The following is a 27,756-nucleotide window of genomic DNA, read 5'->3' as shown; positions in this document are numbered from 1 at the left end:
AGGACTTTGGCTGGAAGTGGAGGTACAGAAATTCTGTTCAAGTATTTGTGAACTGCTGGCAAATTAGGAAGCACTGGGAATTTCATGAAAAAGAACCTGAAAAAATTGAACCTGATATCCCGATTAGAGAGGTTTAGAGAATTGCAGAAAACCTATGGATCTAAACTAAATTTCCAGCTCTTTCAAGCTTTGCCTATCACTATCAACAACCCCATATCCTCCAATCCGGAACGCCCACACCGCTCTGCTGTGCAGAGATAGCCTCGGCAGATTTGAAATGCAGCAGAAGGACCAGGTGTGCCTACATCACTGACACTTCCCATCTGCCGATTAAGAAATCAAAAGTTCTGAAGAAACATCCATTACCCAGCACTGAAGGCAAGAAAAACATCTGGTGACATGTGACAGCAACCACTCAACCACTCGCCACCCCCCGCAGCAGAACTCTAAGAGACATAACTTAGGGGTAGCAATCTGTTACAGAAAACAACTAGCAGTGCCTCAAACTTTGCTCAAGTTCAGCAGCCCTGAGCCGTTAATCCATACAGCAAAGTTAGCGCCATCACCACAGGTGTAAAAGATACGGCCCAAGAGCAGCAGAAGGGTTAATTGTGGTGCTGTCTATACAGCCCAAAGTTATATACGACAGTTATATACAACTATACAACAGTTATTAAACTTGGTTGCAACTAAACCATGTTTTGATCTGGCTGTTGTGAATGGGGCCAACCCCCGTTAAAGAAAAGATATACTTTTAGTCCAGGTACAGATCTTTATACTTTTTTTTGGTAAATCAGCTAGTCTATTCACATTGTTTCTGTTTGTAAAGAAAAATGATGGTGCTGAATTAAAGAGATATATGGGCAAGACGTCAGCTTTGCTCACTTTAAAGCTAATCTCATAAATCATCATGTTGGCCCCTTCAACGAGAGCCATTAGCTGGTCTTTAAGATCATGGCCAAAAGTGAACACTGCTCTGTAATAGCTGCTGCCAAAATATGAGAGAGAGGAGTTTAGATCCTTTTATTGGCAGGTCTTAATTAAAACTGATTCCTCCCGAATGTTTCCCAAACCACCAGCCAAAAGGCCAATTTTGAGGGTCCATTTAAAGGAAGGAGAGGGGCAGCAGAAGGGGATGGGAATAGAGCAACTTAAACCCTTCATTGAAATCACTAGGTAACTTTGCCCATGCAGGACAAGGAAGCCGAGACTGTGGGTCCTGCCCAGGTCCTCACTCACACGTTGTCAGGACACTGAGCAAGGAGAGGCAGGCTGTGGAGAGTTTGCTGAGGAACCTCTCAGTAACCCTTGTTGTATGGAGCGCTGCTCTGTGGCAGATGGCTTAAGACTTTGTATTTAGATCAGCTCACAAAAGGCAGCAAGGAGGGCGGGGTGGGCATCACGGATCAAAGATTCTTCACAAACAAGACCTGAGAGGAGGGTTTAAAGGCACACTCGGCTCTCTGGCTAGTACAGACTCTGTGACACCCAGTGTTCTACACACATCTGCCGCTCCATGGGAAAGGAGTGAGGGCCTGCTCCAGTGCCCATTTAAATCACTGGAATGACTCCCATTGACTTTAATGGGCTTTGGATTGGGCCCTGAAAGGGTGGTGTCTCGGGGGTGGGGGGTCTCTGCTGCACTTGCTACATTACAACAGTGGTGTGTGACCGCTCAGGACTGTAGTTATGTGGCCAAGATGGCCCTATTAGTCTTTACTGCTTTGGGGTCGGGGATCTCTCTCTTAAAGCCCGACCCCTAGGTGCTTCCCCACCAACACCATGGGATTGCAGACTGTTGTTTCTGGGAAGCCACGAGCTAGGCAGGGCATGTGTCACACCTCAATAAAGCCTTGCCTGTTGTTACCTCACCGTGGATTATCTCCATTTCCATTTCCCCGCTCTGAGGCCTTACAATCTAAGTAAGGCAGACACAGAGTAGGCAGCATGCACTGGGATGCCCAAGGAAGAGAACGGCTGACATGAGGAAGGGATTGTTTTTAAATTAGTGACTCACTTCTGCTGGAGATTGCACAGTTTTCCAGGAGTAGAGAGAGCAAGATTTGGCCCTAAGTGTTTACCCACATCTTTGGGACAGTTATATAATAAAATTAAAAGGAGGATCAGAATGATATGTAACACTATAGCAAAACTGTGCTGGACCACACACTGCTCTAGTTTTTTAGAGTGTAAAAGCTATGCCATTTAACTCTGGTTTTACACAGGCTGTTCTGTAGCTTTGTCCTGTAGCCTTCCCTTTTAACAGAGGTAATTCCTAAGTCTTCAGCTGCTCTCTTTCACCCCACCTCCCTCCACACACACCTGTACCAGAAAATATCTCATTTGTTTGTTTTTGGGGGCACAGGGGAGGATATTTTCTTAGTTTCTGGCTTGAAGAACTGATTTATTGCTTTACCCAAATTGTTAAAGAGGTATTTACATAGGAGAGCATTTGTGTTCAATTCTACTCCTATGTACCAATACCCCCAAAAGAAAAAGCATACCCCAAGGTGCTCCGATACAGCAACGGATGGCAGCAGAAAACCCTAAGATAGACTCTATTGCATATTTTACAGGCTGGTTCCCTTATAGACCTCCTGCCATTCCCTTCTTATTCGTTTAAGCCTGAATCCCCATTTTGCAAAGCATTCCCCAGTGAAAATCATCTACGTATCTAACAGTCAGCACCAGCCTCATCTCAGCTAGCCCGGCATTGAGTGCGTTAGATGAAACAGGAAGCTTAACAACTTTAGCCTGCAGTGAGACCTCTAGTGTTTTTCTTACTCTATGTCCTGGCATAGTTCCTCTAAAGTACAAACACACACAGAGCTCCTATTGTTTGCAGCCCTTCACAAGCCCACTGATCCTAATATGGAATTCAGCAGGAAACCCATGATTTCCTGACACTCAGCAAGCTGAAGAAAGAAAGGAAAAACTCCATTAAAAACCTCCAGCTTTCCTCCATGTTAGAAATGAAATGGAAAATGGAGTGGATTTAGCAGGAATCCCTGATTCCTCTGGCCAAGCTGGAGAAGGGGAGAAGCGAATCAACACCTCAGACTGCTGATATTTTTAAAGTTGCAATAAATATCGAGGTCTCTGTGACAGGATGAGTATTTCCTGACTCAAGCTCACAAGAAAGGGCAATCCTTTTTTTAAAATCGATGTATAATTTATTTACCTCAATGCTCCTCTTTACTGATATGGTCATTGTTAGAGGCGGTTGGAACAGCCTGGAAACATTAGCATGATTTCCTGAGGTTGAGAGCCTCCCAAACTCAGGAAGAGTCAATACAATTGCACTTCATTTTCCCTTCATGTGCACTTGGAAGTCCTGGGACCAGCAGCAGCACCAGCAAGAATGAACTGTAAGGAGGAAGATGACAACAGCACCCACTGCAGCAGCAATAACGTGAAGAAGATGTTGAAGTGCGTGGTGGTTGGGGATGGTGCAGTTGGGAAAACCTGTCTGCTGATGAGTTATGCCAATGACGCCTTCCCGGAGGAGTACGTGCCCACCGTATTTGACCACTATGCAGGTAAGGAAGTACTTTGTAAAAAGTCTAAATAGGTTCAGAAAACTCCAGGAGTGAGGTGAAAGGAGATCAAGGGCAAAGGAGGATGGGTCAAAGGGGATGTCGGGGTTACTGTGAGCCAGGGATGTGATTCAGGTTTGGAAGGCAGCCAGACAGCTTAGAGGGCAGCACATACAAGTGGGGCAATGAAGTTAGGAGCAAACTTATTTGTTTCCCATTTTGTTTTTGGCAAATACGCAGAATTAGAAACACAACTTGAATTAACCTCCACTGGGCTTTAAAGGCAGTGGATATAAATCAGCGTTTGCATAACTAGTTGCCAGGCTTGTCTGGGGGTTTTGAAGTTCTAAGTTGATCTTAGAAATGTGTGTGTGAGTCCTCCAGACTCTCACACACACATTTTGTCAGTCATCTTTTTCCTCGTGGCAAATGATTCAGAAACTGCAATACTGAAATCGTTTTTATGAACTAATCTTTGAGAAAAGCAGTGAAATCTCACCCAGTGCTGCCAGAATGAAGCTCACTCTGTTTTGCTGGCATTTATTATTAATAGTATTTAATATCAGAGTATGATGATGAGCAAAGCAGCAGCGTTCATTAGTTTTCATTCTTAATGATGAACGTGCTTGTCTTAGGTAAAAAGAGAACCACCACTCACAGAACATAGCAAAGATCATAGCTGATATTCATTTTATCACAGTGCAAGCTGATACACACATCTTAAGACCACCACAGTTTAGGTACAGTATTCACAGACCACTTTTACTGTAGCAACAGCTTACAACTTTTTCAAGTGCTTCAAAAGTGAGCACGTGTACTGTGCAATAGGCTGAAAATGCCTTTACTGTTGCTTAAGTTCTCCTAATCCAAGCGCTGGTTGTCCCCATCATGTTACATTACTGATCCTATGATTTTTTTATTTACAAGATCCCTGAAAAAAACAGATTTTATAAGTAATGCAAAACTCATCACTGATCTTGCAGCAGTTTTGTTTTTTATTTTCTGTTTCTCCTAAACTGGATTTTCATGGCATGGCTTATCATAGATTTGGTATTCTGTAATGGGAAAATCTCTGCTTTCACCTTGGCTTCATGTCAGGTTTAGCAGAGGGACGTGGCCAAAAAAGAAACCGTGTAAATGCTGAGTTTGATATGTGGTAATGTGAAACCCTTATTTCTCCATAAATGTGTGTAGCTTCATCTCTAGATGCAAATAACAATGTCTTTTCTCCACCACCTCTCCCCATTTATTTTAAAATCCCATTTTTAAAAAGCTGTTTCCACAAAACAGAAATAGGAGTAAAAATTTAATAAATATTATGTATGAAACAATATCTATTCCCATTCAAATGCAGATTTTACAAATGTATTTGCAGAGGCTGAAGAATTAGGTTTCTGAGATTATCTCCAGTATTTATTGGAATTCTGAAGCATTCAAAGCAACTAGTACAAGGAAAAGTGTTTTTAGGAGAAAGCCCAGAAAGCTAAGCAAACAGATTGTTCGGAGTCTTTAGATATTAATATACTATTGTGGGACAAACCATCTCTGATTAGAGTGATTAAAAACTAGAGCTAGTCAGAAAATAGAATTTCCATTCCATGGGAAATTCCAACATTTTGAAATCTGTGTTTGTTCCAAATCAGCGTGAAAAGTAAAAATGCTGAAATTTTCCATGGAATGGATAGTCTGAAAAAATGTGTTTTGATAATGTCACAATGCTGCATTTTGATAATGTCAAAATATACTATCAGAGTATTAACTAGCACAGAAGTGGGAATAGCTTAATTACACAGTTGTCACTGATGATAGGATGGTAACCATTGATAGCAGCAGATCACAATTATGCTAACTTGCCCTACCTGCTCTCTATCCTTTGTATGGGCCAAAGATGTGAGGCAGGTTTTCACATTATTGATGCAAAAGGAGGCAGGCAACAAGGGTGTAGCAAAGGAATTGTGTCAAATTTCAGGGGGCTAAGCTCCAATTAGCATTATAATTATCCTATATTTATACAGTGCCTTTTACACTAATGGGACCTCAAAGCACTTTGCAAACTGTGGTCCCAATCCTGCTCCAATGAAGTCAAAGCCAAAACTCAGTTGATTTCAGTGAGTGCAAGAAAAGGCCCTCTAGAGATGGCAGTTATTTCACCTAGCATTGAAATGCAGCCACTTCTGGAGCAAAGCAGTGCACCAGTTTCATAGTGCAAACAGCTGCATGACAACTTTTTAAGCCAGTTAATAAATATGTGAATTGTTCCCCTGCATCGATCAGCTGCTATTTTCCCCCCCACAGTCTCTTAGAGTGTGAATTTGTAAAATTTCAGGGTAACATGGCAAGGCCAGCCTTTCCATCAGTACCCATGACGGGTGTTGGGTAGGTCTGGGTAGCAGTGGTGTGGGACTCTGGGGACTATGTGGGGAGGCTGATTAATTTGTTATATATATATATAAAAAAACATGTTGTAATTGGGTACTTTGATTTGACTTGGACTAATTGGTGGATCTGCTTATTTATCAGTGTACTTTTAAAACACTGTCCAAAATACTCAGAGCATTGGTTGGGTGCTCTTTTATTGTAGAATAGTAAAAATCCAAGTCATGTGCTGAAAACTTCACATGCTAGATAAACTGCTGGTTTCTAGTGGCAAGCAAACAAAAAAAAATCTATCCCAGTGGCAAACAGGACAGCACAGGCAATAACAATAGATGTTGGTTTCCATAGTTTATAGCAATTTCTGCCGAATCAGTTTTATGCCATCTTTAAAATTCCGATGCTGATCTTCTCTGAGCAATGCTTTCCGAGTCAAACTGAGTTAAACTGTATCAATCTATGTGATGTTATACATGTTTACTTATGACTGAGACTGCACCAAGACAAAATTCAGTTCAATCACCAGCAGAGCTGGTTGAATATTAACATAAACATGGTTACTCTGATTGGTGGAGGAATGTTAGCTGTATTCGTGCCAATGTTCACTATGTTCACCCTGAAAGCTTCAGAGATTTTAGTATGAATATTTATTCATCCCTAAATTCACATTCAAAAGTGTGTTATTTCCTATTTTTCCAGTCACTCAATCAGGGACCAGAAACAATGCCATGTGCCATAATTAGCCAACTTCACAAAAAGGTCACAGTGAACAGTTCATGAAAAACCATTTGTCCAAACTAACTGGTGAAGAAAATCAAGAGTTGTAAATGATTTGCTAATGAATATTGTATGCAGTGGTTCAGTTATGACTGCAGCCAGGCAAACTAACAGCAATGTAGAATGACCACAGCCATTACTTTCTTCTGTTCACAAATTAGGAGACTAATTGTTTAGAAATGTTTATTTTCAACTGATTGATAATGTTTTATATGGATGTGTCTCAGTTGTTGAGTAGCTCCCAAACTATTTGCTTCAACTCTTTATTGTTCATGGTGTGTTAATGGTTAGCTAAGTCAGATGATACTGTTTTTGTCCCCTGACTGAAACTTCTTTACTCCTGGGGGAATTCTGCGCTATTGCCTGTGCACATAATTAATGAGCCGCACATATTTTTAATTTTTTGTGCAGAAAAAAGCTTCTGCTGAAATGTTGTTGCAGCTCTGCCTTTTGCCCACCAGAGGGCGTTGTGGTGCAAGAATAGCAGCAGCTCCCAGCAGAAAATAACTTCTGCAGTTCTGCCTTTTGCCCACCAGAGGGTGTTGTGGTGATAGAACAAAGCAGCAGCTCCCCGCCAGCGAGAGAAGAGAAAGAGCTGCCTTCTTCGCAGCAGGCCAGGTCAGGAGATAAGGGCTTATGGGAGACAGACAGTGTGGGTGCTGTGGGGATCAGACAGGGGCTCATAAGAGCTAGTGGGGAGGATAGACTGGGGTCAGGGGCTGAATGGGAGTGGAGGCACAGGGCCACAGGGGAGGGAAGTGCAGGGCCACAGAGCTACATAGGACAGAGGGTGGCTGGGTGGTGGCATAGAGACACATAGGGACAGGGGGAGGGGGTTCAGGGCCACATAGGGACAAGGGGAGGGGGTTCAGGGCCACATGGGGATGGGGGTGTCTGAGTGGGGGTGGAGGGACATATGTGGACAGGGGGGTGGAAGGACACATGGGGACTGGGGGAGATGTGTCCAACTGAATGGGAGAGGCTAGGGGTCAGCCAGGATCTGCATGGGGGAAGCTCCCTAACAATCCCTCCCTGCCCCCCCCCAAAAAAACCTGTTCCATACTTTTCCCACCCATACCCAACAACCCTCCAAGTTCACACCCAGACTCCTTCCCAGCAATTTACTTCCCTCTCCCTCAGCTCCTCCATTATCCTGACTCCTCAAAGCCTTTGCAGTGCTCTTGAGGGGTGCAGGAAATACGGTTCTGTATTGTAGTTTAAATGAATTATTACTCCAAGTTCTGTATTAATATGCCTAGTAAGGAATCTATTTGTCAAAACATTTCCTGGATCTTTTTTATTGTCTGTATTGTTACAGACATACTTGCTGACAGGTATTTTGAAATAAATAACCAACAATAATTGAAACTGGTGTGATTATATTGTGTTATTTTGATAAATAAAATATGCAGAATTTTAAAATATTGCACGCAGAATTTTTAATTTTTTGGAGCAGAATTAACACAGGAGTATTCTATAAACAGAAGGAGGAGACGACAGCTGCATGAACATTTCTTGTTTGTTTCCCATGAATATTCTTGCAAACAAGAGAGAGAGAGAGAGGTCATTCATACAAACATTTGTGATAACTCAGTAGAAAAGCACATGAATACAACTGAAGAAATTTGTAATATTTACTTAAGGGGCTGTTTCTCTCCTCCCCTCCCCCAACAATGTTCACCCAGATCTAGTCTACCAGATTTGAGCCCCAGCCTTGAGACAAGAAAGCATTGATTCCTTGTACAACCTGGCCCTTTCAGGTTAATAGTGACAAGCTTAATATGCTCATTAACCACTGGAACAACATACTAAGGTTTTTGGTGGATTCTCCATCACTGGCAATTTTTAAATCAAGACTGGGTGTTTTTCTGAAAGATCTGTTCTAGGAATTATTTTGGGGTTTATGGCCTGCGTTTTACAGGAGGTCAGGCTAGATGATCATGATTCTTTCTGCCTTGGAATCTATGAATTATTCTGTTTCTTCCTCTGGACCACTAAGAGATGGCACAGAGCACACCTTCTCTGTATAGCCCTAGCCACTGGCTTACATGTATTGACTGTCTACTTGGTCAGAACCCAGGATCTATAGTTTGAGTTAAAGAACTAACTCTCCTAGCTTGTAGCAGACTTATATCCCTCTGGATCCAACTACAGAGAGCAACAATATATTGAGCAGTGAGTTAAACTTACAGTCTAAATGATGGACATGACAGATAAGTATACATAACTCATTCTTGTACCAGAATGACTGATTTACAAATAGGTGGCTGCACTATTTCCAGAATAGATGCCTAGCTGAAAGAAAGGGAAAAAAAACTTGCCCAGAGCTTCTAAACAACAGAAACCCCTAGCTTTATACAAATCTTTCCATTTCTGCAGGATGTGGTGTGGCCGTATTATACTGAGTCATCAGCATAATGGCTTCTTTGCTGATTAAGTCAATAAAAAATTCTCCCTTGAACTTTCTTCTCATGTGCTGTCCACTTAAGAGGACTTGCTGCAGATGCCTAGCTGATTGGTGCATATAAAAGTGCCACCGTTTATCATTCTGTTTCCCTCAGTGTATATACCACTACTTTCCTATGTCCTAATATTTCAGTGGCTATAGCCAGGACTAACTAACTACATCATGGAACTGGCACAGGACGGGGAAGAGAAAATACATTTCCTTAACTTGTCCCATCAAAACAAAGTCATTCAAAATGAAGGACATCTTTTGTCAAATTATTACTTACCTTTAAAATGAGAAAATGCTCGTTATAATATTTGACATCTACCTTCAAAATGGATGCTCATTTAACCAAATCCTGGGAGACTGCTCATGAATAGGCTTCTCACTGAATCAAAGGATTGCAGCTCATTACCAAACTATCCCTGTCCCAGCATGCACTGGGATCAGAATAAAACTTGGGACTGATTTTTCAAGGATATTCACTTCATTTCCCCCAAAGTCCTGCTTAGGAATCTGGAAGGGACCTTAGATGGCATCTAAATCTTAAGTCCTTTATTAGTTTTGTGCCATCCACATTCATGAATTTAAAACTAAGAGCAAAATCCTGCCATTAACAGATGTTGCTGTCTCCGTGCATGGGGAAAGTATCATACGTCACAGGGCAAGATGGCTTGAGACAGACTTGGAGGACATGGGGCCAAGTGCATCTTGTTTCTCTTTTGCTAAAGAGCAGCATGCACTTTCAGCTAGGTCATACTGCCAACCCCATATGTGCTGGGGTGCATGGGGCAGGCTAGCAGAATCTTGAGGTCATGCTGTTTCAGCTAGCACAAGAGCCAGTCTCTAGACTTAGCACCTCCCCAAGCCATCAGTAGAGATTCTGTCCTTTGCTGGGTAGGGGAAGAAGAGTCTTCCCTGCAGAGCACACTGGCACAGCCGTGACTCCTGAAGTACATGACTCCAGCACCAGTCTCTGGGGGAGAAGGTAGCTGCTGGAGAAACCATCCACAACTGGAGTGGGAGGGGAGCCAAGTAAAGTCCCTTCCTAAAGGGGATGGGGACACAGCTGTAAAAATTGCCCATCTACCATGGGAGAGGGATGAGGGTGTTGCTCGGGTGGGAAAAAGCAGCAAAGGGCGGCGGGGGGGGGGGACCTTCCTTCTCTTCGCCACACAGTGCCAGGAGCCTGTCCCTTGCACCTCAGTCCAGCACCAAACCAAAGTTGAATCAGATTATTAGAGAAATAAAAGCCCAAACCATCAGCATGGATAGAGTCAAAACTCAGCTTTCAGACAGGAAGTTAACATGAATTTATGAAGGGGAATTGGACTGATCAGTCCTGCCATGGTGCAGGGAGATGAGTTAGATGACTCATGAGACCTCCTTTCCAACCCCAGCCATTCTAAGGGGAAAGAAGCATTGTCTTTTAATAAAGACTTTCTGGCCAAGACATTCAGCAGTGACTGCGAAGTAATGATATTAACACTATCAGCTAAGGCTGAGTTTTCGGCAGTCCTTATGGGAAGCAGCCCCTGTAGCACAAAGTGGGAAAACATGCACATTCAAGCATGTTGTTAATTTTTATCCTTTGGGAAATGGGACAAAAATACCACTCCTTCCGCCTGCCAAAGAGAGCCTATTTATAATATTTCTTTGCTGAGAACACGCAGTCAAAAAAACCCTCCTAAGGTTGGAAAATGTGTTTTAAGTTCATAAACTGTCTCATGCTCTAGTTTCAAAACAGGCAGTGATCCAGGCATGATGAGCAACTTTGTCCTGGAAGAACAGACCCTCCATAACTTGTGATATCTTCTAGTTCTGTGCAGTCGTGCTCACTCTAGTTCAAAATCTGCTAATCTCCCTCAATAAGTTTTCCTGCAATAGTGCCTCTTAGCACCAAGATGTGGTTTTAGCCTTGGGGACCAGATTAGCTGAGACTTCCTTTCTCTGTGAGCGATACCACTGCAGTGGTGACTAGCAGAGGTGCATCAGGAAACAAAAAGGGCACCATGGAACAGATATTCAGAAAAGCTGAGGGCCAGCCTTTCAAGTACTCTGCATCCAAAATTGGGGCCAGATTTTGAGCTGAGCTCCCACTTACAGAAGGTCTATAGTGCAATCACAGGGTGTGATTACAGCTTGAGCAGGCACACCCATGCTAGCTTTAATCCACCTAGCTCAGGCACTGGAGCAGGAAAGCTATGGCAGGATACAAGCCAGCTCCACGAGTAATTACCCAGGGCTCTGGGCAGGCTTGTACAGCCTGTGCCGAAGCATGCACTGCTGCTACTTCACTACTGTGGTACCTGAACTAATAGGGATAAAAAACCCACGACTCGGGTTCCAGGGCTGAAAAATCACTGTGTAGATGCTCAGGCTTAGGCTCCAGCCCAAACCTCAATGTCTATTCAGCGATTTTTAGCCCTGCAGCACAAGCCCCACGGGCCCAAGTCAGTTGACCCAGGCCACCTGCAGCCTTGCCATGGGTCTTTTATCCTTGTGTAAAGGTACCCAAATATCTACTCAAGCTGCAGTCACAGCCTGTGATTGCACTACAAAGATCCCCCTAGACACTTAAATAAGAGCTAGATTTTCAAAAGAGCTCAGAACATGATGTACTGACTGTTTTTGAAGATTTGGGCCTGGTTACAACACTGAAAACTTCTGAACACCAGGTCCCATATGACCAGGAAGCACTCCATAAACCAACCAGTTAGGTGTTAGACATACCATCAGTTGGACAACCTCATCCCTAAAGGATGCTGGTATGTGTTTTGGTTAGACAATGCAGGTGTGCTTCAGAAGATATAGCTTTTCTGATACTGAAGTTTGACTTCAGACATGATATAAACTATCAGTTAAGGGTTCTTTTCTCCAGCGGCTGTTCACTAAAGTTAATGGAAGTTAGAGCACATATTAAAAATGTTGCTTATGTATGTAGTCTAATTTTCACAATGGCTATGTGGTGCATTGAATAAATAAAGACAAAGGGTCTGACTTTTGATTTCACACGAGTGTAAATCAGGAGTAACTTCACTGTACTCAGAGGAATTATACTGGTCTGAAGTCAGTGTGAGATCAGAATACCCACATTCCAGTTTTTAGGATTCAATTCCAGGGTTTTTGTGGTCATAATATTTATTTTTATCACCCAAATTTAGTGATATGAAAACTGTCATCCAGGGTTGCCAGGGAACTGAGCCTGGAATCTATCGTGTTAAAAATGCAAGTTAATACTGCTTGACGTGGAGGAGTAACTCCGTCAGCTAGCAGCAGCAGTTATGTCCTGTCATCGTATGTGAAACAGCCATTAGAGCAGGGGTGGGCAAACTTTTTGCCCTGAGGGCCACATCTGGGTGGGGAAATTGTACGCAGTGCCATGAATGTATGGCTGGGGAAGGGGGTTGAGGTGTGGGAGGAGGTGCGGTGTGCAGGAGGGGGCTCAGGGCAGGTGGTTAAGGGGCTCCAGGCAGGGGGTTGGGGTGAGGGTTCCAGCCCAGTGCTGCTTACCTCGAGCAGCTCCAGGGTGGCAGCAGCATGCAGCTGGGCTGAGGCAGGCTCCCTGCCCCTGCGCTGCTCCCAGAAGTGCCCAGCATGTCCGGCAGTGGCTCTTGGGCGTGGCAGGCGGCTCAGCTGTGCACTGCCCTTGCCTGTGGGTAACACCTCTGAAGCTCCCATTGGCCGTGGTTCCCTGTTCCCAACCAATAGGAGCTGGGGGGGGGCAGTGCCTGCAGGTGAGGGCAGTGCACAGAGCCCTCTGGCCCCCCCACCCACCTCCAAGGGGCAGCAGGGACGTGGTGCCAGCCGCTTCTGGGAGTGGCATGGGGCCAGGGCAGGCAGGGAGCCTGCCTTAGCCCCACTGCGCCACAGGGGTAGCAAGCCCGCGGGCTGGATTGAAAGACCTGATGGGCCAGATCTGGCCCACGGGCCATAGTTTTCCCTCCCCTGCACTAGAGGACTCCAAGCCTCTTTTCCTAGCATGGGTTACGCACTTCCCCAACCTGGATAAGCGCATCCTGAGTGTTTGAGGTCCAAAGCAGTTCAAATCCCTTTATGGCCAACCATTTGTAACGACCTCACACAACCAAACAATGATTGTGAGTAGGGAATAAACCCAGAACCTTCAGTGCTAAGAGGATAAGAACAGACTATAGATGGCAGCTAATGAGTTAATTCTTTAGCAAAAGTGGTAAAGGATCATGGACATGGTTTTAACCCTGAAAATTCTGAGTTCAATCCCCAATGAGGACCAGTGGCTGATCATATATATTCATCTATTCATTTATTGTATGCTGATCACCACAGTATTTAGCTTTGAGCCTTGCAAACCACAGTACAGATCAGGGGAAAATATATTTTGTTGTTGACAAGGAAGCAAGTAAATTTTAGAAGCTCCTATTCTTGATGAACTGTTCCTGCCAATGAATACAGAAAGAGGTGGATAAACTACAGCTGTGCTCATCCTGGAATATACCATTAGTCATGCCAGGTTTGTAACAGACATGACCATTGAGGGATAAGGGTTTGAACCAGGTAGCTGTCATAGTAAGATATAATATGGTGGGCTAAATAAGTTCCAAGCAAAAGGAAGTCCTTGAAGTGAAGGAATTTGTTGCATGTAATAAAATGCCAACTAGAAGATCTATACAGAAGCAAAGGAAGCAGATAATTTCCTTAATGTATTTCTGTGAAAAGTGCTAAGCTCCTAAGAAATCGGAACAAAGTCATTTATGAAGCACAACAGTTAATTTATCAGGAAAGATGTATAAATTATTTGCAGGAGATACAATGAAAAATGTCACATAATTGAGTCATTTATTTTTGTCAAGGCAAGAATTAGGTTACAAAGAAGCCTTGTTTTTGTTTGCTTCCCTTCCCCCATTCACTATATTGACTTACGTGTTTAGAGAAATGTACTTTGGGGAATATTCACCCAAGTCCTTTGCACAGATGTATGTTTCTACAGGAAGATAAGGATCCAAATCCTGTTTTCAGTCACGCAGGTGCAACCCCATTATTAAACCCCAGGAGCTTTGCGTCCATCCATCTGTTAGTACATGTAACCCTTCTGCCTGTCAGAGTTGGCAGCAACAAGGGCCAGGTTCAGTATCTAGGGGTTCCATTCCAATAACACAATGCAAAACGGGCTCGAGCCCCCACCCAGTGACCTGGGACAAATATATACCACCCCTGCTGGGTGCCTCAAAAGGCAATACTTCCCCTCTCGCAAGCACAGAGTCTGAGTGTAGCAAAAGCCTTTTAATAACAGAGAGAAACAATGTGGCATTATGTTGGAGAAACACCACCAACAGGATTCATAACACAACCCCTGAGCAAAAATCCCACGCCAAGCAAATTGGGGCATGTCCTTTCCCTTTTGTTCTTGAGTCCAGCAATCCAAAGTCACCCAAAGTCCCAAAAGTCTCTGTCCCTGGTCAGGGCAGCCCCAGAGTTCAAAAGTTTATCTGCAGAGTTTTACATCCCAACCTGGGTGGAGATTGAGGGGAGGGGAAGGAGGAAAATAAAGGGGCACCTTATGCGGTCCAAAGCTGATGGCCCCACCTCTTCATGGGGCTCCGCTTTGCCAGCCACCCCATGGGCTGCTCTAGGCATCCCGCAAACTGCTCCGCTCCACCAGCCACTCTGCTTGCTGTCCCACAAACTGCTCCCCCATATATCCTCAGGCTCCCCCACTACTTAACACAACACTCAGTGATTTCAGCTCTTAGTCAGTTTAGCTCTTTTGTGATTTCAGCTTGTAGTAGGGGAGCCTCAATGCTGGTGCACCATTAACCCAAAGTGAATTCAGCTCAGCAGCCTGTAACTAGACTCCTAAATGGAATCAAAATTAGCTCTGATATTCCACAGTGGAGAGAGGAGGAAGTGCAATTAGCGTGTAAGACCCTCACCAGGGGGCCCATGTCACCAAGTATTAATACCTGTCCCCAGCCTCTCTCAATTCACAGAGTTTTGGAACCCATGTCCCTTGCCTAGCGAGTGCTACTTAGTTGATGGCGAGTCCCTCCATCATAACAAAAGGCCAAGTGCAGTTCCACTGTCCTTGATTCCCATAATCAGGGTAATAATTTATTCTTCCTGCCCCAATAACAGAGACACTGGGGATCCTACAGCAGCCAAAGTGACCATTTGGGCAACTATGGCCTCATTCTAGGCAGAGGTGGGTGTGCCTATGCAAATAAGATCAGCCCCTGAAGTTTTTTCACAACTTGCCACACCTCACCACCAGATGTCAGGGTGGAGCTCATCCTGACTCTGCTTACATACGTATGGACTGAACTGAAAATGGTACATCAGCAGAGAAAATCATACCACATCTTCCCACTATGGGGCAGATTGCGTATGCAAGTGTGCACAGAAGAGTCTTGAGGAGCCCCAAGCACAGAGGTGGATGTCTTCTAGTGCCCCATGGGATACAAGACACCCCAGAAGGGTGAGCATGGTAAAGAGGGGCTGAACTGGCCACAGAAGGCTGAGCTCTCCTGAAGTGGTATATGTAGCAGGGGCAACTTTCCCCTGCATGCTTGAGGGTATGTCTACACACTGCAAAGAGAGGTTTGTTCTTAACTCAGGCTACCTATCTTGGGTTAAAATGGAAATGAAGACAATAGCAGTGCGAGTTCTAGCCTATAGGGCAGCTTCTGGAGTTGAACTTGAGCTGCTAGCCTGAGTTAAAAGCCAAGTTGCCAAGCCTTCACTGCTATTTTGAACTTGGGTTAGCTACCCGAGTTAAAAACATACCTGTTTGCCTCCCAGTTATCCCTCAGAGCAGGACAATTCTACAGTAAATGCAACTCGGCCCAGTGGCTAAAGGCAACTATAGGAGAACAATAATGCTATAACTGGATGGTCTGGGCAGTCAAAGTAGTTCAGACAAAAACAAGAACCAATTTCAATCACTGTATAAAACCCAAACTGAAACTGAATCTTGAATTTTATACAGCTGAGCCACTCCTTGGATAGTAAAAAAAAATCTGGCTAGTAATGTTTTACCCTCTCTTGTCTATATACCTCTGTTTCAGTTGGGACCAGAAATGGAAGACCTGGAAATCTCACTAGACTTCCTGCCCTTGCAAAATCAGCTTGGATTTTCAATAGTGCCTAAGGCACCCAGCTGCCAATAAAATTCCATGGGAATAAAGCACATACGTATGTTGAGCTTCTTTGACAATTCCCTCCCATACTTCCCATTCCAAAGAGACATGCTTCTGAACTGCTAAACATCCTGAGGTTCTTCCACCAGTAATGAGCCAAGCCAAAGAGATTAGGATTGGATTCTCAAAAGTGAAGAGCAACCAGCATTCTGAATGTTGATTTGCATGGGTTTAAAAAAAAAATAGTCTGTATGGATGCTAGTTAACCTAGGGTTACCATACGTCCGTATTTTCCCCGGACATGTCGGGCTTTTTGGTTCTTAAATTGCCATCTGGGAGGAATTTTTAAATATCTAAAAAGTCCAGGATTTTGTCATTATTATTTTTCCCTAAAGAAGAGTTGATCATTCAAGAAAGAGTGAATGTTGATCACTCAAATCCACCAAGCTTAATAGATATACATGGTAGTTAGGCGATATGCACTGACATCAGAGATTCCAGAGTAACAGCCATGTTAGTCTGTATTCGCAAAAAGAAAAGGAGTACTTGTGGCACCTTAGAGACTAACCAATTTATTAGAGCATAAGCTTTCGTGAGCTACAGCTCACTTCATCTTTTTGACATCAGAGAGAATCTAATCAATATACTCCATATTGTTCTGGTGGGATTTATATCAACCAACTGCCAGATGAGAAACATCGATTCTGAGAACAGTTCTCTGGGCTGCATTTATACATGGAGGAGCCACAACCAGAATTTCTCTCTATAAATGCCCCCCCCCCTTTTTTTTCTTGGCACTGTAGAGTAGCAAAGGCACATTTGCTAGACATTCAGCTTTCCCCCATCTGATGTCATGCCCCAGTGTAGAGCAACAATGAGTGACCTTGTGTGACAATGAGATTGCAGGATCACTCCTGATAGGTGTGATCCCACCCACCCCCTTGCCCCGTCAACAACTTTAAAATATTTCTTCCATTTATTAGAAAATGAAAATGACAAATTCTAATAGTAAAATTATACGTAGTGATCAAATTAACCTGCTGCCAACATTATACCCCTGAAAAAATGCAATGTGCAGGTCTATTTGTTCACTGTGTTAACCACAGTCCAAGTACAATGATATAAATTCAGTTCATTTGGGTCTCTAGCAAAAGCATGGAAGAAAATCAATCATTCCTTCAATAGGGTTATTTGTTTGTTTGTTTTGTTGTGATGTGAAAGTGGCTAGGATTATCCAACACCAACACCTAGAGCTATTATTTTAAATCACTGTTTTCTTAATTATTACACAACATCATAGTCCTTAAAAACATCTTTAATACAACATTTCTAGACCACATTTAACAGCCATTTAAAATACTTTCCCATTAAATAGTAATGTATCACAACACCACCTAGCACTTTTCATCAATAGATCTCAAAAAGTGTTTTACAAGGGTGGTCAGTGTCATGATGTCCCGTTTTAACCAAAGGGGAAACGGAGGCATGGGGAAGGAAGTGACTTGCCCAGGGCTACCTAGCAGGCTATTGGCAAAGTCAGGAATTGAAACCTGGTCTCCCAAGCCCCTGTCCAGTGTTCCATCCACTGGACAACAGTACCTTTCCCATGAATACACGCTGGCCCTTTTTTTCCCCCCCCAGGTTAGGGAGGGATGAGGGTTTAAGCTCAGCTTCACATGCCAAAAGCTGTCCCAAATAACCACAGACATTGTGATTGTTCCGCTCTTGAATTCAGACGGTTATTTACACACTGCAGGTGAAATCCTGGCTCATTGAAGTCAAGGGAAAAACTCCCTTTGTCTTCATTGGAGCCAAGATTTCACCCTCTGCCTCAAAGCTTAATGATTAGTGTCCTTCAGAAACACCATGCTTTGCTTTTATACCTCTTATTACCACTCAAGGCCAGATCCCTGCACACACTCACATGAGTAATTTTCTGCATGTAATTGTAAGTACATCCATTGCATTCAATGGAACTGTGTGTGTGAGTATGTGTTGCAGGCTTGCTTTGTTGTCAAGCTTCATGTGCACTTTTCCCTTCGTGTCAGAAATTATTAAATGTCCCCGCTTTGGAAACAACAGATGTACAGGATAAAGGGACAGTGACAGAGTCCAAGCATGAGCACTTTCTTCTACTATGGAACATGGAATGAATGTTCCATGGCTGCATGCATTGTGGACCTGCCTTGGCATTACTGAGTAGGACTTATAAAGTGTCCAAGATTAAGCCCTAAGTGAGCTCTGTTTAGATCACTGAATTCCTTTACAGACCTCTTTCAAGTGAATGCACCTTTTCCTGCTGTACTATTTCAATGTCAGCACGTTAGACATCAGAAGGAAATTCCATTACCCAGTTACTAACCTTTGTATTTCTAGACTGAAATACAAGAATTAAAAAGTCTCAGGGTCATCTTATAGGCGCCAGATCAGCAAAGCACTTAAGCATGTGTTTACCTTAAGCATGTTAGTAGTCCGATGAACTTAAATGTTAATTAAAGTTAAGCATGTTTTTAAGTGCTTTTGTAACCCCCACACCTCCTGGGTGTGGTGTTCTGTCCCATCTAATGGCACCAAGACCACTTAGAGAGAGATTAATGAGTCTGCTCTACAACCTTAGCTAAGAGGCATATGGCTTTTCACTCATGCATTTCGCTTCAGAGGTCCCAGGTTCGACCCTACCCGCCGACGACTGGGGTCTGTCAGTGTTACACTTTACTGAATCAGGGCCATAATTACGAGAGTTCATACTACACAGTTACTTTTGCTACAGTATGAAAAGAATTGGATCCATTTATGAAGCATGCCTTGACAGTACATAAGAGATTCTGGAGCTTTCTTCTTAGCCAGATACTTCTAACCACTTCATACAAAAGGTGTGCTCAAATTATACCAGGTGCAAAATGGCAATGTCATGCCACATTTCAGGAAGTGAGGTGCAGTTGCCCATTTTCCTGTTCCAGAGATAAATAAATTGTAGGCACAAGGTTTAAAAGGCAGCTTGTTTAAAATACACACCAGTATATTTCAGAGCACAGTTGGATTATGTTGCACCATACCGTCTCTCTTCAGCTAGACCCCTGGCTGTGCTTATTTAAAAATTTATAGCTGTGCTGGGGAATATAGCGTGTCCAAATTAACTTGCAGTGGTGAGTTGGAGAGTTAAATGAATTCGCTGTTTCCTTCCAGTACAATTCTCACAGCAGTAACTGCTGCCCCATGCTCTTGCCACCAGTTCAGTGTTGTCTCTGTGCTGAAGTGTTTAACCACAGATGAAATGTTGTACTTGTGTTTCTTCAAGCATTTTTGTTTCTCAGCTATACAGAGGGTAGAACACATCATCATTCCTTCAGGGATTCACGTGAATTATTTAGTACTGATGCAGGAAAATTTAGATCCAAATTTCTTCCAACTGAAAAAAAGTGGTGTTTGCTTTTGTTTTAAGCAGAAGATATGCTCCGGTATTTAACTAATGACTTGCACTGAGTCAGGAAACTTCTTTGACTAACTGGTATCAGCAGGTGTCACCTTAAATACTCCAGCATTTTATTCAGGTATACATTGCATTTGTAGGTTCAGATAACACAAGCCAGAGTATCACTGGACAAAATGTGGTGAACTGAAAATTTCAGGAGGTAGGGTCAGAGGTCTTGGAGCTGGACAGAAAATTCACAAGAGGCCTGTGATGAGCTTAACAAAACCTTTCCCGGGATTTCCATTTTACTTACAGGGTTTGTGTTCAACAAGTGAAGCCCTGGGCCACACTCTCTTCATGCAGCTGAACAATCTGTTAACACCAGAGAAAGCACAGATGGGGTAACCCTTAGGTCTCCTTCTCCTGGTTTCTGCCCAGAAACCTCTCTTTCGCCTTTTGTCAGGGTAATCTAGCTCCTTGTAAGGCTCTGAGCTAGCAAGAATCAGCAGTACCTAACTTCAGCACGGACTGTGAAAGCCGCTCCTGGATATAATCTCAGCAGTGTCTTGTCCTCAGGACAGCACTGGTGCGAGTGCAGCAGTGCTGAGGAGCTTCTTCCCATGGGGTGCAGAAGGGCTTGCACACGCTTTCGGTCATGTGCCAGCCATAGAGGGTTTGTCAGCCATCTATTTAGACACAGGGTGTCGAGCTGCTAGAGCAGCACCGAACCAGGCTGGGGTGGAGGCAGGAAGAATTGAAGCTGAAAGGGGGTGGGGGATTTGCCCCCTGAGGTAACCAGCTTGGGCAGCATTGTTCCCTCCTTCAAAAGCTCAGGCACAGGACAGGAGACATGGCCTGCTACCTGCAGAGGGATTCAAAAGGGAGGCTGGGGGTAGTATTCCCTATGAGAAGGTCCCTTTCACTGAGGTGGTGCATGGGGCACCAGGCCAGCAGTGAAGCAGAGTCAGGGTTAGGTGAGGGGTGGGACAGGCCAGGCTCTAGAACCTGCAGGTGGTGGGAAAGCTAGGCAGCTCCTCGCAGCTCAAACAGGAATTTGCTTGCAACACCCACTTTCAGTAACAGCAGCACAGCGGCCTCGTCCCATCCCCCTGCCCAGGCTTCTGTGTGAAAGGACAGATCATTAGAATGCATCAAGTTCCAAATGGGCAGAGACAGAATGGACGGACTCAGCTCTGCCCTGAAGGACAGAAGGACACATGTGCGGTAGGTGTAAGTGAAGAGACTGGACGCAGGGAGAAAGATTGTATGTGTGATGGGTTCATTTCTGGAGGGCTCCAGCACTAGAAAATGTACCATTACACATCACTGATTATTTATGAGTTTATAGGAGAGACAAAGAACTACGTCTGGCTGCAATACACTTACCAGGCTAAAAATAGCAACCCGTGTATGGCTCTGCAATCTGTACACATGTGAGAAAGCACCATTCTTAAGTGGACATGAACAGGTGCTTTACAGAGGAACAATTGAATATGAGCATGCAGTGTGACACTCATGCTAGAAATGCTAACACTACACTGAGATATGCTATAGAAAAAGGTATCATATAGGACCAGGTAGCAATTATTCCACTCTATATAGCATCTGGAGCATAGCAAGCAGCTCTGGATTCCAAAAATGATCAAATTAAAGTGGACACTATCCAAAAACAAAAATAATCCCAGGTTCCAAAAAACTTGTCGGAAGAAGTTAATAGAAATTAATTTCTCCAGCCTAGAAAAAAAACAAAAACACACCTACAATAAGGTAAGAGTCTAAAAGTACCTACAAGGAACAAACAAGTAGGAAGTTTGGAGGCAAAGGAGTTATCAGGAGACCAGGAAAGCAAAAGAAAATAGAATGACCTAAAATTAAGCATTTTTTTTAGAAGTATGGTATAGACCAACTGAAAAGCTGAGTAAACTGCCACAGGAGGTTCTTATGACATTTATCATTGCAAGTACTGTACTGAGGGTAAGATTAGGAAGAAAACCAATGGGGCTGCTGTAGAAATCTATGAATGCTACCCTGTGTTGATTCAAGGGGGAGGGGGCGGCATATAGGTGACCAAGAAGTCTCATATTTCTACCCCATTACACTATATATTTTTGTCCCTGATGCACCTGTCTTGATGAATAAGAGCTTCCAACAGTATCAAAAAGAAAAGAGCAACATCCAAGACACAGTAGAATGTTGAATTATCTTATTCTCTGGAAGACTTAGAAAATATCCATTTTGTCACCCTGCACTGGAACTACGTGAAAGGATCAAGTAGGAAAATGTACCTTGGATAGCCCATTTGTGGTTATAGCCTCTGGTTTTGAGCTTTAAGGCATCTAATATTTATAATAGTGAGCTCCCTGTTTTCTAGTTGATATGTTTGATGCCTGTAGTCTATTGAGCTGTAATAGTCAAAACACACAAAACTGCTCCATGGGGAAAAAATGCTCCCTGGAGGGGCAAGATTTAATGAGCTATGGTTTACCCAGCTTTCCCATAAAAGAAACAAAAGCACATCTTACATTACAAAGCAAGATATCTATAACTGGCATTTTAATGGGAATTTCACTGTTCTCTGGGCACGCGCTTATATGCACAAGATACAAAATTTGAAATGTTGGACTCTATTTCCCAATGTGTGCACAAGGATCAGTGAAGATGCTACTACCAAGCGGAAATGCAGAATGCCTTGCAAAGAGCCAGATCCTGACAATGTTACTCATTCTGAGTAGCACCTTGCTCCCCTGGGAGGAAAGTGCTATTCACAATGAATAATGCTATTAAAACTTGGCCCAGAGACATTTTAGACTTTGGCTGGATCACTCAGCAGTGGTCTGCTCACTCACCCTCTTGCTGAGGTGATCTGTAGTGACCTAGCCCGAAAAGGTTGTTTCTAAACACTGCTGTGGATAATACTGTATTTTATGATGCATAAAAGAGCCATAATACCAAAAAAAAAAAGGGGGCAGCCATTTGATTCTTGAACAGGTATAGAAATTACAGGTGATGTGATCTGATAAAATGTTGCTAATGGTGACACTGAACATGCAGAATTAATGCCTACCATGAGCTAGTGTCTTGAAATCTGCCAAGTCCCTCTAAAAATGTATGCACCACAAGCATTCATTCAGTGGATGAATTATTGGCCCAAATCTACTCTCACAGAAGCCAGTGTCAGATCTCTCCCAATGGGAGAAGAAGCAGGTCAATGCTTGTACAGCCAGCGCTGGTAAAAATGGGAATTCATATTTTCACAAGATCTCTTTATAACATTAGGAAGCTGAATTACCGAGCAACACATTTGCGTGCTGGGAATTGCCCTTCCCCTGCTTTCTGTCATTTTGCTGTTTCCTAATGCCTTACCTTAAGCTGGGAGGTCAGGCTGAATGGCATCTACAGGAAGGTAATTTCCTTCCATCCGTCAGTTGAGTGCATCAGCAAAATAGCAAAAAGAGCCAGTGCTGCAATTATCCAGAGAATTAGTAGTTGCAAAATTCATTCAGCCCGAGTTGGTCTGGCCTTCCACGTTTAATGTGGAAGTGATTTCTACTTGGCACGGATTTTGCAGCCACACCTCAGGTGTTTCCCGAGTGATATTTAAACCCAGACTCCCATTTAAGAGCATAATTGATCTAATCATGTGCATGTCATTGTTTAATATTCATCCTTTTTTTCAGGTGGGGCTAGATTGTGACTTGAGCTACTCAGCTATACAGGGATCACAGAGAGTAAGAACCACCCCCTTTATAACTTGTGTGGGCTGCCCAGACCGGGTCTAGGCATATAGGACTAAGGAGGTGCTGCGCACACGCGCTCTCTCTCTCTCTAGTAGGGTGGGCGGAAATGGGCAGAACCTTGGCTCCACTTTTCTACTTGTTACCCAGCACAGTTGAGATGGCTCTGGGAAGCAGAGGGTGTCATAATTTGTCATTTGTAATTACTACTCCCAGGTAGCACAGAGGAAGCAGGAGAGGAGCTGTATCCTGGGCTATTCGTGGTGTGTAATTTACACACCACTCCTTACTCAAGCCTGTGCCTAAAGCTACAACCTAGCCCTTAGTGTTTTCTAGTTCTAGCTAGAATGTCATTCCAGTGTCTGGGGGCTTTCACTGTAGCAAAACAGGCATGTAAACTATTTTACACGTTATAGTCAATAGAACAAAGACAACAATAGCTAAGAGCTAAATCTGAGAGGGAAGAAAGGGAGAAAGACCGATTTCTATGCTTCGTCCCTCTTCACAGAGCATTCTCAGAACACCTTCTGCCTCTATTTGAAAAGTACATGTGATTTCCCTCTTCTAGGAGATCCTGAAGAGCAGTGCATATTGGCACCAGTTGGGCATGCCAACTACTTATGTCTTGAAACACCAGGAAAGGAAATCTTATTTACAATATAGCTTTGCAAAGCCATCCAATGGCTGGTTTCCAGTTTTGATAAGTATGTATTTTAAATTAGATTGTGCTTTGACTGAGAAAAAAAACAAAAAACAAACACTGGCTGAAAGCACAGAAGAGATTCCACTTCATAAAGACAAGTAGCCAATCAAGTGCCAGCCCCTTCACCAAAATGATGGGAAATTTTCAAAGAATACAGAGAGAGCACAGAGATACTTGTCACAAGGCTGTTGCTACTATAATTCACATGGATTCCTGGTGGATTATGGGTTGAGGGCTGTTCTTGGCAACGCTGGCAATGGAATTTCAATAAAGGTCTTAACATTTCATTAAGTCAGATCCATTAGGAAAATTACTATGGGATGCAAGACAATCATAGTAACTTTTTATCAAAACTGCATTTTTCAACTTCCATACAGGCTCCGTCCAGAAAATATAATACAGGCCTTTCTGGTATCACATATGGAAAGTTGGGCACAATAGAGCCATTTTCCTATGAGTATTCTATTTCGCTTAGTAGAGACACTGGCTTGTTTTAATGCAGGGAACATTCTGTGAAGTTCAGCCTCTCTGTCAGCAAATGGCATTTCCACCATACTCCAAACGGAGTATATGCACATATTGGATATGGCCCAAACTCGCCTCTTGCCTGGGGTTTGCCTCTATTGTTTACTTAAACAAAAAGTCCACTAAACAAAACCTCAGTCTAAGATTTCTCCTGAGCTCAGTTGTTCCTGGGGTTTTCCCCTGCAGGATCTATCTGTCCCTGCCCCTATTTTCTTCTGCCCCTTAACAGACAATCCAACCCCTCTTATATCCTGGATCTGCACTAGAAGAGCCCCCTTGCCAGCATGAGTCAACATCTTTATGCATAGGCCTTGCGTTAATACAGGTGAATTTCCTATGCCCTTATATTGAGTGTTATAAAAATATAACAATTGGGTGTTATTTATCACATCTCCTGGGCTCAGATCTGGATGTATATGTACTGCCAAGAGAAACAATTTGCATATATCCACAGAAGTAGTATTAACTAATCTGAGGTATACAATTAAAGCTGCTGTAATTTATTAGCAGGCTAGAGCTTCGTGGAATCATTTCAGATTTGATTAGCTTCAACAACATTGATTTAAACTTTCTGACAAGGTTTATTGGTTTGCTCTTGTGTGGAAAATGGCAGTTCTTAATCCTTCGGTGTTAAATTAGTTGGTTGCACAACACTTTCTGCTCTCTACCATTTCCTAAATCCCAGACTGTGATATCCTTACTCCTACTGAAAAGGGCTTTAATCTGCAAGTTATTCTGTTGAAAGCAATGGGGCTAATCAAGGAGCAAGGTACTACAGACATGAGCAAAAGGTGCAGAGCCTAGCCTTAAAGCATGAACCACCAGGCACATCTCTGCAGTTAAGGAAGGAGAGGTAAGACATTTCCTTACTGTACACACAGGCAACCAGTATCACTGGGCCTCTGCATACAGAGTCTCTGCTGTGCGGCCTGTACTCCCTGTCCTGAACAGCTGGAGGAGAGTGGGCGGAGCCTTGGCTACACTATCCAACATTGCAGCTCAGCTGGCATGGAGAGGGAAGTTAGCTGCATCACGGATAGGGCTGGCACAGCTCACTTGCTCCCTGGAGCAAGGAGATAGTGGCTGAATTGAGTCTACACTGCAGTGTAAGCCTAGAGTTTGAACTCAGGCTCAAGCCTAACTCCCCTTTTCATCTACACACAAATTGGGCTAATCCAGGGCTCAGATCCCAGTATCCCACAGGGGTGGAGGGTCTGAGCCAAGCCAGGACATAGGGTTCAAGCCTTATTGCTTTGCAATGTAGACACAGCCCCAGTGGACTTGTGCTCTGCGAGTCCACCAAAAGTATCCCACAGTCCCACAGGCTGGCTTTCATCGTCCTCTGGACAATCAAGTTCGGTGAACAGTCAAGTTTTCCCACGTTGCTCCACGAACAAAGGGCTAGAGCAGTCACATTTCATGAGTATGCTAGGAAGTTTGGGATATGGTTTGTTGGACTTGGGTCTGCCTACTGTAGTGTGGATGCTGGAGACTCAAGTTCAGGCCCAGGTTAGAAAATTCTTAAAATCAGTATAAATGCTCAGGCAGGCTCTGATGACTTGAGTTCCACTAACCCTAGGCTTACACCTATGAGGGTATAGAATATCAGTGTTGGAAGGGACCTCAGGAGGTCATCTAGTCCAACCCCCTGCTCATAGCAGGACCAATCCCCAACTAAATCATCCCAGCCAGGGCTTTGTCAAGCCTGACCTTAAAAATCTCAAAGGAAGGAGATTCCACCACCTCCCTAGGTAACGCATTCCAGTGCTTCACCACCCACCTAGTGAACAAGTTTTTCCTAATATCCAACCTAAACCTCCCCCACTGCAACTTGAGACCATTACTCCTCGTTCTGTCATCTGCTACCACTGAGAGCAGTCTAGATCCACAGTATATCTACACTGCAATTGGACACCCGTGACTGGCCCATGCCAGCAAGCTCAGACTGCAGAGTTGATTAATTACAGCATAGACATTGGGCTGCAGCCTGACATTTGGGACCTTCCCCCCTTGCAAGGTCCTAGAGCTGGGGCTCCAGCCTGAGCGTCTACACTGCAATTGACCAGCCCATTAACCCGAGCCCAAGTTAGCTGGCAGAGGCCCACCACAGGCTTTTAATTGAAGTGTAGACATACCTTGAGAGACAATTCAGTCCACTGCCTGCTTCTGGGGCAATTACAGTTTGTGGTAGCTCCCTAGTCTTATCCTAAATAATTGGTGCCTGAGTAAGGTCGTCAGGATTAGTCCTTATAAGAGGTGAAAAATGTAACAAATGAACTGCTATACAGGAGCACAACAGGATGGGGAGGAAAGATTTTAATATAATACTTTAATAGCTCAGGGTTCTTTAGTGTCAAGTTCAAATGGAAGAGAGAGATTCAAAGTCCATTCAAGACTTGACACTGAAACATGGCCCAGTGGGGGTACGTGTCTCATGCTCCAATGGAAGCAAAGTTTTAGAGGAAAGATTTGTGTTCATATCACTTGAGAGGCAAAGCCATGGGGCTGAACAGGTTAATACCCAATAATCAGAGGAGTTTATTCATTCTCCCAGTTACTTCAATGGGAGTCAGTAGCATCTTGCAGCAGGACAACTGAGCTCCCATAAAGATGCCTAAAAAGATTAATAGTCCAAAACTGAGACATGTCATTGCTTCTTAAGGGGTGGGTGGAGCAGGGGCAACAGGGATTTTAATCAGGGGGCCTCATTGTCTTGCTCCTGGGTCATAGTAACTCACATTGATTCTCAATGGGGATTACTCGTGTCTGTTCTTGCGGTCATAGGAGATTCAGGAGATTATTAGGCCAGTTTTAAGAGGCCCAATAGTCCATCTTCCCTTGAAGTCAGTGGGGCTGTTTCCATTGGTTTGAATGGGATTCAGACTGGGTGGAACTAAAGAGAAGCCACAATATTATAGGACAGAAAACACAGCTTGAGATGCTACGGGCATCAATATGAGATGAATCGATATATACAGGAGTGTAAGCTGGTGAAAACTAGACAGGGTGAATCTTGTCTGACAACACTGGTGGGATTTTTATTGATTTATTAGGGCCATAACACAGTGAGCAGAAAGGGGTGAAGTAGTGAAAATAGATTCCAAAAGCATTCATTGCCACACAGCACGCTAA

At 43.6% G+C, this 27,756-nt stretch overlaps 1 protein-coding gene across 1 annotated transcript in view; it reads left to right on the top strand.

Annotated features, from left to right (window-relative positions):
* The first annotated feature begins 2,919 nt into the window (after positions 1-2,919).
* The window catches only part of RHOJ (ras homolog family member J), a 76,695-nt gene continuing 51,858 nt past the window's right edge, over positions 2,920-27,756 (top strand). Inside the window, exon 1 of the mRNA XM_073349899.1 lies at positions 2,920-3,539. Coding sequence (XP_073206000.1) covers positions 3,362-3,539 — 178 coding nt within the window. The 5' untranslated portion in view covers positions 2,920-3,361. The remainder of the gene's footprint in view (positions 3,540-27,756) is intronic.

This window comes from Lepidochelys kempii, chromosome 6 (assembly GCF_965140265.1).
Source record: "Lepidochelys kempii isolate rLepKem1 chromosome 6, rLepKem1.hap2, whole genome shotgun sequence".
Classification (NCBI taxonomy): Eukaryota; Metazoa; Chordata; order Testudines; family Cheloniidae; genus Lepidochelys; species Lepidochelys kempii.
Note: the sequence above shows the minus strand (reverse complement) of the source record. Positions and strands in the feature narration are given on the sequence as shown.